The sequence below is a fragment of the Talpa occidentalis genome, unplaced genomic scaffold, assembly GCF_014898055.3.
Source record: "Talpa occidentalis isolate TD23 unplaced genomic scaffold, MPIMG_talOcc4v2.1 talOcc4.3, whole genome shotgun sequence".
Taxonomy (NCBI): domain Eukaryota; kingdom Metazoa; phylum Chordata; class Mammalia; order Eulipotyphla; family Talpidae; genus Talpa; species Talpa occidentalis.
In genome coordinates this window covers 129154130-129166959 of record NW_023603184.1, presented here as the reverse complement: position 1 = coordinate 129166959, position 12830 = coordinate 129154130, and the positions used below count along the sequence as shown (strand labels likewise).

The window sequence follows — 12830 nt, the reverse complement described above, 5'->3', positions numbered from 1 at the left end:
ATTGAATTACATGATGTAGAAGTAAGTTATATGATGCACAAGAGATCCGTGATGGCTAAAATAGCCAAAGATGGCTTTCCAGATCAAGCCAGAATAGATGAATCATGAAGCCTAGGTGAAATTTAAATATGTGTTAAGAAAATAAGTGAAACTCCAGAGAGAGCAAATGACATGGTGCAGGCACAGGAGCAAGTCTAAGCTCACTCTGCACAGGGAAACACTCACAACAGAAGATACAGAGTAAGAAAAAGAAAATAAATTTGAGTAGATGGTGTTGATCAGCTTACACTTGCACACGGAGCAAAAAGTAAGCTCCAGTTTTGTCTAGTTCACTCTTGTAGGAAGTATCTGAGACATAATAGCTCAATGTAACTTTATGAAATGAGTGAATGAAAAGATTGTATTAATGATAAAATAAGAATTCACCAAAGATTTGAGGGAAGAGAGGATTACATGATGAAGGTGATGTCTAGCATATGCTAAATGGGTCAAAAGAAAAAGGCTGGCGTCCAGAAATAAAACTAGAGGATTATTTCACTAATCTAGGCAGGGATGGTCAAAAAGAGACTTATAAAAAAGACATTTAAAAGAAAATCAGCTTGAGCCTTGAAAATTTGTGCTAAGTGAAGAAGCTAGTCACAAAATAAAAGTCACATGCTATATGATTTCATTTACATGAAATGTATGGGGCAGATAAATCTATAGAGACATAAAATAGATCATTCTTTATCTTGGCTTGGGGGACCACGTGGGGCAAGGTGGGGGTTAGAGGATGGAGAGCAATGCTAATGGGTACAGGGTTTGGGGGGAGAGTTGATGAAATGTTCTTAAGTTAATTGTAATTTTTATACAACCCTGAATAAACTAATAGCTATTTAAGTGTAGACTTTAAATAGGTGTGTGAATTATATCTCAATAAAGCTGTTATTATAAAAGAGATAATGAATAAATATGGTGAGTGACAAGATGTATGCATTTAAATGGATAAAATAAGCCACACTTGATAGACTCCATAATTTCCAATTTGTTTCTCATTGAAAGAACAAAATGTCCAGTAACATAATTATTACTTAATATTGTTTTAGGTGTGTTGGATAATGAAATAGGACATGAAACATAAACAAGAGGTGGATCAAATTATTACTTTCAGAAAACCCAAACAAATCACCTAAAAATTATTAGCATTCATGAGAATTCAGATGTACACAAGTGTCATTGTATTCTAGTATTTCATCAATAGTTAATAAAAAAATACAAAAGTTGAACGTTGAAATAAATAAATAATAAAATGCAAGTGGCTTATTTAAGGGGAAAAACTTTAATTAAACAATAAGTGCAGATTTAATAAAAGGAAGCTATGGATCAGGTTATTTGGTAATGTTTTTAAATTTTTGTAAAAACTTATTAAGAAGTCTCTAGATAGGAATTAATATCTATTGCTGCAGTGTAAATTAGGTGAAATATTTCAAAAGTCTTCAAATGTTCTTGTCCTTTGTCCCAAGGAAATCTTCTAGATAGAGAAAAAGCTTTACATGTATTATGTCCAATATTCTCCTTAGTTTCTAGATGGTAATACTCATGTCCTCATTATTATCTCTTACTTTCAAACAACCTTTATTTGCCTATTTTCCAGACCATCCTAATGTTTTGCCCTAAATGGACTGCAGTTTGTTAATGTCTCTCTTTTTATTTTTTTTTAAAGATTTATTCATTTATGCACACAGGAGCTGGGGCACAGGCCAGAGATGCAGAGCGTGAGAAGATCCACCAGAGACAGAGTGGGGAACAGAACAGGCAGACTGACAGAAATATACTGCTGAGGGGAGCAGCGGGTGAGACAGGAGAGGTCTGTCTCCCCATGTGGGTTTCTCCCTGGCCGGCCGGGGATCGAACTCATGCTGCAGAGGCTGCAGATTGCTTTATAGTACAGTGCTTGACCCCTTGCGCCACCAGGGAGGCCCGATGCCTCTCTCTCTTTTTTTTTTAAAGATTATTTTTATATAAGAATTGGGATACAGGCCAGAGATGCAGGGGGTGAGAGGATTCACCAGAGGCAGAGCGGAGAACAGAACAGGCAGATGGACCGAGGTACACTGCTGAGGGGATCAGTGGGAGAGACAGGAGAGGTCTGTCCCACCATGTGGGTTTCTCCCTGGCCGGCCAGGAATCGAACTCGTGCTGCAGTGGCTGCAGATTGCTTCATAGGTTGCGTCTTAACCCCTGCACCACCAGGGAGGCCCCCAATGCCTCTCTTTTTAAATGTATCATTAATCTTGGTTGCTCAAGGAAGAGTAATATAAGTAAAATCAAATTCAGCTGAAGTATTGTTACTACAATAACCCTATGATACATTGGAAAGTGTTTTCCGGTCGGTGAGTGTATGATTTGGTTATTTCTTAGAAAGTATGTATCATGTGTTGGTATTAGGAGTACACTTTACTAGGGTTTATTGGACTTAATGGTCCTTGAGAAAACAGAAATTAAAGTAGGTCTATTTATGACTTTCTGAAAGTAATAGAGAGGAGAGTAAGTTAAAGAATAATGGAAATTGTGCTTGCTTGACTAAAAAAAAAAAAAAAAAAAGCCTGCATAATATCTACCCCCTTTAAGAATAGTCCATTCTTATAGAAAGCCCAATTTTTCTGTTCACCGACTACATCTTAGCAACAATAGTACATATTTTTTTAATGCAAAAACAAACTATATACAAAGTAAGAGACTTGCTTTTCCAACTTGTTCTCTTCCCTAGAGTTTTGGTTTGTTTGTTTGTTTTTTAATAACATTGATTTACAAAACTATATGATTTAAGGGAAATAAGTTCACATCGCTTCAGATCTCTGTTATCACACCACACCCACTACCAAAATACCCATAGTCCTCACCAGGACCAATGTCCCCCATCCCTTTGTCCCCATTCCCACTCTCCCACTGCAGTAGCTTCAGCTCTCCAGTTAATATCTATAGGGTCTGATTTGGTTTAGTTTTGTAAGTTCCTTTGTTTTCTCTATATTCTTCGTAAGTGAAATCATCCAGTGTTTGTTTTTATCCTTCTAACTTATTTCACTTACCATAATTCCCTCCAGTTCCATCCATGTTCTCAGAAATGGCAGTATGGCATCTCTTTTTTTTTTTTTTAGAGCTGAGTAGTATTCCACTCATCTGCTTCTGGGTACTTAGGTTGTTTCTATAACTTAGCTACTGTAAATAGTGCTGCAATGAACATAGAATTCATGCATCACTTAGAATTAGTGTTTTTGCATTCTTTGGGTAAATACCAAGGAGTGGAATTGTTGGCTCATACGGTGGAACTATTTTTAATATTTTGAGGAAACTCTATATTGTTTTCCATAGGAGCCGGGCCAGTCTGCTTTCCCAACAAGAGTGTACACAGGTTCTTTTTTCTCCACCCTCTTGCCATCATTTATTGTTTCTGTTTTTTTTTTTGGATATGGGCCATTCTCACAGGTGCAAGGTGATATCTCATTGTGGCTTTGATTTGCATTTCCCTGACGATAAGTGATGATGAACATTTTTTCATGTGCCTGTGGCCATCTGTATGTCTTCTTTGGAGAATTGTTTAACTCTTCTGCCCATTTCGTGATTGGATTATTTTTTTATTCTGTGAGTTCTGTGTGGTTCTTGGATATTAACCCTTTGTCAGATATATGATGTGCAAATATTTCCTCTCATTTGGTAGGACATCTTTTTATTTTAATGGTAATTTCTTTCACTGCACAAAAGCCTTTTAGTTTGATGTAGTCATTCCCATTTGTTTATTTTTGCTTATGTTTTCCTTGCCATTGGAGATAAGTCCCCAAAGACATCACTGCAGTCAGTGCCGTGGAGTATTTTCTCTGTGTTTTTGCCTATGAATTTCATGGTTTCTGGTCTCATGTCCAAGTATTTAAACCACGTTGAGTTAATTTTTTAATATGATGTACAAAGTGGTCTAGTTTCACTTTTTTAAGCAGTTTTTTCTTTCTTTTTTGTTAAAGATTTATTTATTTATGCATACAAGAACTGGGGTACAGGCCAGAGGTGTGGTGGGTGAGAGGCTTCACCAGAGACAGCGTGGGGAACAGAACAGGCAGACTGACTGAAATACACTGCTGAGGGGAGCAGTGGGCAAGACAGGAGAGGTCTGCTGCACCATGTGGGTAGCTCCCTGGCTGGCCAGGGATTGAACTCACGCTGCAGAGGCTGCGGACAACTACACAGTGCTATGTTTAACCCCTTGCACCACCAGGGAGGCCCTAGCTTCACTTTTAAAACACTCATGAGATTGTTTCACAATAAGAAAACCACCTCAGTTTTCATCTCTACTGTTACATTTAGCTTCTTTTTTAGCAAAATAGATCATTACCTTCCTTGTAGTCTTTTATTTTTGTTTCATCAGTCTCTAGTATTTACTCATGTTGGTACTGGCATTAATCATACTGGCATTCTCTCTGGGTATATCTTATTCTATTTCCCTCAGATATCATTTGTATGTAAAATTGACATTTCCACTGTGTATTAATTTGAAAGTATCCAACTATTTCCAAATATAATTTTTTTCGTATTCTATCAAAATCAGCATGTAGTGGAATGTGTTCATAAGGGAGAGAGCAGCAGATTTTATCTTGTCAGGGTATGAACTGCTGATGTCTTTGAGGCACATGCAATGTTGGTTAAGCATGGAGGGGTCGGACCGACCACAAGTCCCAACCTTAGGCATGTGTATGGGCCTGCAGGTAACTGTGGGGGTGGGCAGGCAGATGCATTCAGTAGGGGTGTGGGGTCCCCTATCACCGGAGAGGTGATGCCTTCATGGGAGGGAGCGATCCCTCCTCGGAGTCAGGCTCATCATCATGAAGTCAGGCCTCATTTTGCTGTATATAATGATTCTCTAAAAGAAGCCAAACATATGGATTCTTATGTGAAATTTCCCAATTATTAAATTGGCTCATTTTTTAAACTAAGAGATTTTAAAAAAAAAAATGTTCAGACTGGATATGGCCCTTGAGTTGCCAAATTGCAGCTTCTTTATGTTATTATACTTACCAGAAGCAAAAGAACCTGCTTTTCTCCATATCTTTTATGTTCTTGGAGGAGATGGTGAAAAAAACTACCCCATTAACACTCCAGAGAAAAGGTATTACTGAATGTGTAATATAAAATTTTACATTTTATTTGCCCAGTATGTTTCCAGGTTACTTTGGGGAATCCACAATACTCCTCTATACCACAGCAAAACTATCAAGTTGGTCTATGAGAGTAGAGTTCTCCATTTGCTGGTCCTTAGTCCCCTTATACCATGTGAAGAAAAAGGAATAAAAAAAGTTTCAATATCTTCATTTTCCAACCTCCAGTGGTTTAAGCCAGAGAGTTCTTTTGGAACCAAAATACCATGTCTTTTCTTTCTCAGTATTGCTGAGAAATTATAATTAGAGGTTTTCCTGTTGTGTGAAGGAAAGGAATTCCAGTCCTTCTGCGTCTGCAAGACTTCTGTTCTCAATGAATTGACTTCCCTGGCCCATTTCTCTTTCCGCAGGTGATAGAGGGGAAGCTGGCTCCATTCTTGGGCAAGGTCATTAAATTTGCCACCTCACACGTGTACAGCTGCAGTCTTTGTAGCCAGAAGGGGTTCATCTGTGAAATCTGTAACAATGGAGAGATTCTCTACCCTTTTGAGGATATTTCAACAAGCAGGTACAGAATATCTTGTCTTTTAAAAGTATGCCTGAATATGTCCTATGTCGTTCTATTTGGCCAGATCAGAGCAAGTTTTAGTCAAGTCCTGTCTCTCTTTGTCCTGGATCTGATTTTCCGTCTTCTCGGAGAACACTTTTACCCCTTGGTTTCCTTTATTTGTTTCCTACTCTTCACAACCTTTATCGAGAATGAGATTATAGTGTTGTAAAGAACATCACCTCGCTCGCCCTTTGTAGGTGACAAGGAGTGTTCAGATTCTTGTTTTGAAGGCAGATCGGGGAGGAAGGATGCTCAAACCATTTCAGGATCAAGTGATAGGGAATGGGAAGCTGCAATCTCAGAGAAAAGGCCTAAACTGAACCGACAGCGAGGAATAAAAGTAGAGGACGCTGGTGAATAACTGTCTGGCTAACCACACGCTTCTCTCCACAGATGCACTGCAGTATAGTGATGAAAGTTTTAGGACCCAAAGGAGAGAAAAGTGGGGGTTTATGTGGGATTATTTTTCTGACCAAAGTAGTATTTGGGTATCATCACATTCATTGATTGATGGATGATTTTTGTTCCCCCAACTTGAGAACAGGATTTTCACTATAGCTTTACTTGAATCACAAAATGATACATATCACTTTTCCTTTCATCCCCAAAGCATAATAGGAATATACGCTGTGTGTATGTGTACTGGCTTCTTTGGGCATGAATGTCATGGCTCATTTCCCACCCTGCAGGGCTCACTTACATGTGGTTCAGAACAGAAGGTAAGGCATGTAGCCAGGGAAAGTTGAAGCATGTAGGGTAGAGCTAAGCCATTAAGAGTTGACTCAGCCCTTCAGGCCTCTTCTTATACCCAGAGACTATTTGTAAATATTCAGGAACTTGGGTTGGCCACACACAGAGAAAGACAGACACATAGACACATAGTATCAGTCTCTGTCTCTGTCTGTCTCTAGCATGTGTGTTCTCCTTCTCTCTCTCTCTCTCTCTCTCTCCACCCCCCACTCCGTTTCCGAGCAACAGGTACTTAACTCATAGCCTAGAGATTATATACTTCTTAAAAAATGTGCACCAGATAAAAATTTGTACGAATTTCCTAACAACAGTATTTGTCGTAGCCCCAAAGTGAAAATAACATAAATGACCATCAGCTGATGAATGTATGAGACAATGTGGTATATCCACACAATGGAATATTATTCAGTCCTGAAAGGCATAAATATACTGCAGTGTAGATGGACCTTGAAAACATTATGCTAGATGAAGAACCCAGATTAAAAAAAAAAAAAAAGGCCGCATGTTTAATGTTCTCTTTATATGAAATGTCCTAAATAGGTAAATCCATAGAGACAAAGCCTATTAGGTGTTACCTGGTGCCTTGAGTAAGGGGAAAATAGATTAACTGCTGGTGGGTAGAGATTCTTCTAAGGGGTAATGAAATGTTCTGAAATTCCATTGTGGTGATGTTTACACAGTCTCGTGAGTACACTAGAAAACAGTGAATTGTATACTTTACAGGGTGATATTTATGGTATGTGAATGATATCACTGTAAAAAAGTTTGTTAAAGACATTGAAATTATATTTTTCAATGCTTCCAACTGAATAATAAATCATATGCTAGGCCACAAAACAAGTTTCAATAAATTTTTAAGGATTGAACACATACCATGTATGCTCTTTGGTACATGGAATTAAGATCCCCAGTAAAAGAAAAAAACAGGAGAAACCCCAAAATATTTGGAAATTAAACAATACTCTCTAAAACTCATGGGTCAAAGAAAAAAACAATAACAAGAAATTTTTAAATATTTGAAAATGAAATACAAGATTTTAAAATGTACACAATACAACTAATGTTTAAAGTGTAGATAGCTATAAATCCAATATCAGAAAAGAAAAAGGCCTCAAATGAATAACCTAAAATTTCCCCCTTAAACTAGATACTGAAAAGCAAAAAAACCCAGAGCAAACAGATGGAAGGAAATAAAGATTGGAGCAGATATTGATGAAATAGCGAACAGCAAAACAATAAATCAATGAGACCACAAATCGGTTCTTTGTCAAGATCAACAAAATTAACAAACCTTTAAGTAGACTGACCAAGAAATTAAGAAGGCAGATACAAATTACCAAAACAAGGAGTGAAAATGGTATAGCAATTGAAAGAATTATATAGAGATACTGTAAACAACTTCATGTCAATAAGGTGGACAATTTAGATGTAATGAACACATTCATAGAAAGACAAATCAACAAAACTATCTCAAGAAGAAATAGAAATATGAATAGGCCAATTTACTAATTCAAAGAAACTGAATTAGTAATTTTTAAATCTTCCCATAAAGAAGTCAAATGACTACACCAGTGAATATTATTGAATCTCTTAAAAACACCAATGCTTCATAAAAGGGCATTACTTAATGATAAAGAGTGAGGTTTCCAAAGAGATAGAGGGAAAAACTAAAGAACAGTAACAAAAAAAACCCAAATCCACTATTTTATAAATAAATATATGTACCCACTCTTTATATCTATACATAACCATATATGCATAGCACATAATATATAATTACATGTATACATTAATATAATTAGAAACTTCAACACCCTATCAAGTCACTGACAGATCCAGCAGGCAAAAAATCAGTAAATGTATATTGTTAAACTGAAAAGCACTTTCAATCAATTGGCTTTAGTTGAGATCTATGTCAATTCCTATTTTTCATCCAACGATTGAATATACATTTTTCTCAAGCTCACATAGAACATTTACCAATAGATACCACATTCTAGACCATAAAATGTATCTAAACAAATTTAATAGATAGAAATGCAAAGTATGCTCTCAGGCCATAGTGAAATTAAACTAGAAATCAATAGCAGAGACATACCGGGAAAATTCTAAAGTATTTGGCAATTAAATATACTTCTAAATAACTCATATCCACACAGAAACCTGCACAGGATGTCTATAAGCAACTCTATTGAAAATCACCAAAAATTGAAACCAGGACAACAAGGATGTCCTTCCACAGGTGGTGTATCCACACAATGAGTAGCATTTCCCAATAAAAGAAATGCACTATGAAGCCCAAAAGGGCATGCAGGAATCTTACATGCATATTACTACGTGAAAGAAACCAATCTGAAAAGGCTACATATTATATAACTACAACTATATGACATTCTTTTATTTTTTTAAGATTTATTTTTATTTATGTATGCATACAAGAACTGGGGTATAGACCAGAGGTGCGGGTGGTGTGTGTGAGAGGATTTACCAGTGACAGAGTGGGGAGCAGAACAGGTGGATTGAATGAAATACACTGCTGAGGGGTGCAGCGGGAGAGACAGGAGAGGTCTGCTGTATCATGTTGGGTCAGCTCCCTGGCCGGGGACCAAACTCATGCTGCAGTGGCTGCTGATATCTTGATAGTGCTGAGACTTAACTCCTGTGCCACCAGGGAGGTCTCAACTATATGAAATTCTGACAAAGGAAAAACTAGAGAAAGTAAAAAATAAATAAATAAGTGATTACCAGGGGTAGATGGGATGAGTAGACAAAGCACACCAGATTGTTAGCACAGTGATATCGGACTATATGATTCTGTAACAGAGTAGATTCGTCAGAACTCACAGATCTGTATACAACACCACATGAACCTTAATTTAAACTGTGGATTTTAGTTAATAATAACATGTCAATGTTGGTTAATTAATTGTAACAAATGTACCATGCAAATGCAAGATGTTGATAATAGGAAACACTGAGAAGACAGTAATAATGGGAACTCAGTAGTACCTGCTCATTTTTTCTGTAAGTCTAAAACTGTTCTGAAAAATAAAGTCTGTTAAAGTAGAACAATTCATCCAACTCAACAGTTTACTGTCAGATCAAAGCTTAACAGTAGTAATTAACTTTATTAAATTAATTTTAGATTTACAGAAAAACAGTGAAGACAATACAGATATTGTCTTTTTGTTCCAGTATACCACCTTGCATTAGGCTGTCTCATCTCCCGAGGCTGTGTTAATTTCTCTTGGCTGTGACAGTTGCTTAGATTTTGTTTTTATGGCCTTGACAGTTTTGAAGAGTACTGGTCAATAGTTTGCGGAAACCCTCTATTGGGATATAACTGTTGTTGTTTTTCTCTTAACTAAACCTCTCATAATTACACTGGGTTTTCTGGGTTTGTGAAGGAAGACCATGGAGGTAAGGTCCCATTCTCAGCACATTATATTACAGGGTATCCTACCAACAGGCTTTCCCCTGCAGTGTGTGCGTTAGATTTCTCCACCGCGAAGTTACTTTTCTTGTATTAGAATGTGCTAGGTTTCAACATGTCTGTCTGATAAGGGCTATCTAGGGGACAGTGGTCAGCTCATTCTGGCTTTCTTTTACTTAGTAATTGTTATGCAGAAGGAAAGTTCATGAATATGTAATTTAAAAATATAGCCTGAGCATTAATTTTTAGAATACCATCTGGCAGCCATGGAGAATGTGCTGGATTGTAGGGGAATGGTGCTGATATTTACTAGTACTAGTGCCAGCAATTTACATATCTCATCATTTAATTTTTATGCCAGTCCTCTGAGGAAATATTGTGACCTCCAATTTAATTATGCAGAAACCTAGGTTCAGAGAAGGCAATTAACTTGGCCCAAGAGATAAGGACAAAACATGAACCCAAATATATCTGACTCTACAATCCATGCTTTCTTCATTATATTTTGCTGTTTATTCTGTACCTGTGGTCATCAAATGTTTTTTGCAGCATGCCCCCCCAAAAAATTGAAAAATTTATGTACCTCATCATTAGCAAATCCCCCCAAAATAATAACTCTAAATTTAATTTTGAACTCTCCCTTTATTTGATATCCTGGAAGTTTTTACACTTCAAGTTGTGCTGTGGTGAGGGAGGATGTGTCTTTCTTTTGTAAAATGGCCAAAGGGCTGTTGGAGCAGGAAGGAGACACAGCAGAGCTTGCATCTCTCTACATGCTTCGCAGGGCGCAGGACGGGCTGGCCAAACAGTGGGTGTGGGAGCTGAAGCTGTGCCTTCATCCGGCTTCCCAGGCACACCCCATTGTGTTGCACTGGGATACACTGCAGAAGATAATGCTGACAATTTTATCATGAGATAGTCTTTCTTCTTAAATACAAATAAATGTAGTTCTACCTCTCTGTCTAACCTAATTGGTTACCTCCTCTAACCTAGATGGAAAAACACTAATATCCAAATTTTAAATACAGTAGGAAGATCCAGAACTGTAAGACTGCTTTACTTAAGCCTAATCCAACATTTACCCTCCTAGAGGACTAAAACAAAAACACACAGCTTTGGGAGAGAGTAACAGTCTGTTAAAACAATGATAAAATTCCACATCCTAAAGAAATAAAAATGACAAAGCATGCCTTCCTTGACTGAGAATAAGAAATAAGGGCTCTAACTTTTCAGAATTACAAATAGGAAGATTAGACTGATAATGTTCTGACTTACAGGAAAACACGACTTCTATAAAAGCAAAAGTCATATAAATCCACAAAATGATCCCAGACTTAGATTTTTAAAAAAAAAAATCCTTAAATTGTCTCTTATCCAGCTTGCTTTCTGACACTGCTGCATATCCCTAATCTTCTCTCCTTATTAAGAACATAATGCTGCTTAGAAGACCATCCCACCTCACACATTGCTGTGAAGATGCCATTCCTGAATCTTGAAATGCTTCCATATCCCAAGTACATAAACACTTCATCTTAAAAACACTCAACATGCATTTTAACATGGGACTGACAAAATACACCATCTACCATGAATCAGGCCCTTCTTTTCTGTCTGATCCATTTGGCTCTGCTCTTGAAGACCTTATGACCCCTATACCACTGGGGTTGGATTTAGATATAGGGTGTACTGTAAGAAAATTATACTGAATATTAAATTTGGTGTCTTCCATATAGTAGGCATTCTGTAAACATTGATTGTTTGGCCCCCAAGCAGATGTGCATTCATTAAGAACACTGACAAAGCTTTTTAAAGAACTGATTAGTTAAGAGAATTTAAAATACTTGCACTGGGGCCTCCATGGTGGCACAAGCCGCAGCTTCTACAACACGAGTTCAATCCCCGGCTGGGGAGCAACCCATATGGCGCAGTAGACTCTCCTGACTCACCCACTGCTCCCCTCAGCTGTGTATTTCAGTCAGTCTGCCTGTTCTGTTCCCCACTCTGTCTCTGGTGAATCCTCTCACCCCCGTCAACTCTGGCCTGTACCCCAGCTCTTGTATGCATAAATAATCTTTAAAAAAAATAAATTAAATAAAATACTTGTACTAAGTGAAATAAATCAGTGACAGAAAGACAAACCCTGTATGATCTTATTTATATATGGAATATAAAAAAACTGAACTCAGATACAGAGAACAATTTGTTGGCTGCCAGAGGCTGGGGAGGGGAGCCGTGGGCTGCAGCGCTGAGCAAAATAGGTGAAGGTTTTCAAAAGGTACCAACTTCCAGTTATTAGATAACTCAGTTTTGAGAATGTAATTATAGCATGTTGACTAAAGATAACAATGCTGTATTATATGTTTGAAAGTTTCTAAGAGATCAGATCTTTTTAAAGATCTGAGGTGAGGTGATGGCTGTTAACTCAACTTACTGGTAATTATTTCACAATAGGTACATATATGAAATCATCGTGTTATCTTCCTAAAACTGTTACACGTTAATTATCTCTCTTCAGTTATCCATGTCAATTACATTATATAGAAAGATTGCAAAGGGGAACATAGTCCTTAGGAAGCTAGAGGTCAGAGTACCAGTCAGAAGTAACACAGCAGTGTTATATAGAAGGTTGAAAACTGACCTAGGGTTGAAGTATTTCCCTGATGTGAGTCAACAGTGTTAACTTGCCCTCGGAGGAATCCTAGGAGGTGTTCCTCCCATATTAAGGGGCGTCTGCAGCTCAGCAGTCACTCTTTTGAAAGAGTTACTTGTCTTTTTAAAGGGGGTTCAGAAAGCTTTACTTGCCAGTTTTCCTTCACATATGGTTGTTCACCACTCCCTCCCCTCTACCAAGAAATAAAGATTGTTCTCAGGACCTTGAACTTGATCAACACCAAACTCTACCCAGTGGAGTCAA

General features: G+C 37.5%; 1 protein-coding gene across 3 annotated transcripts in view; it reads left to right on the top strand.

The window, feature by feature from the left end:
- The window catches only part of PLEKHM3 (pleckstrin homology domain containing M3), a 181556-nt gene that overhangs the window by 146410 nt on the left and 22316 nt on the right, over nucleotides 1-12830 (top strand). For all 3 annotated transcript variants that reach the window (XM_037523938.2, XM_037523939.2, XM_037523940.2), the window contains exon 7: nucleotides 5534-5691. In XM_037523938.2, the coding sequence (XP_037379835.1) occupies nucleotides 5534-5691 (158 nt within the window). The remainder of the gene's footprint in view (nucleotides 1-5533; nucleotides 5692-12830) is intronic.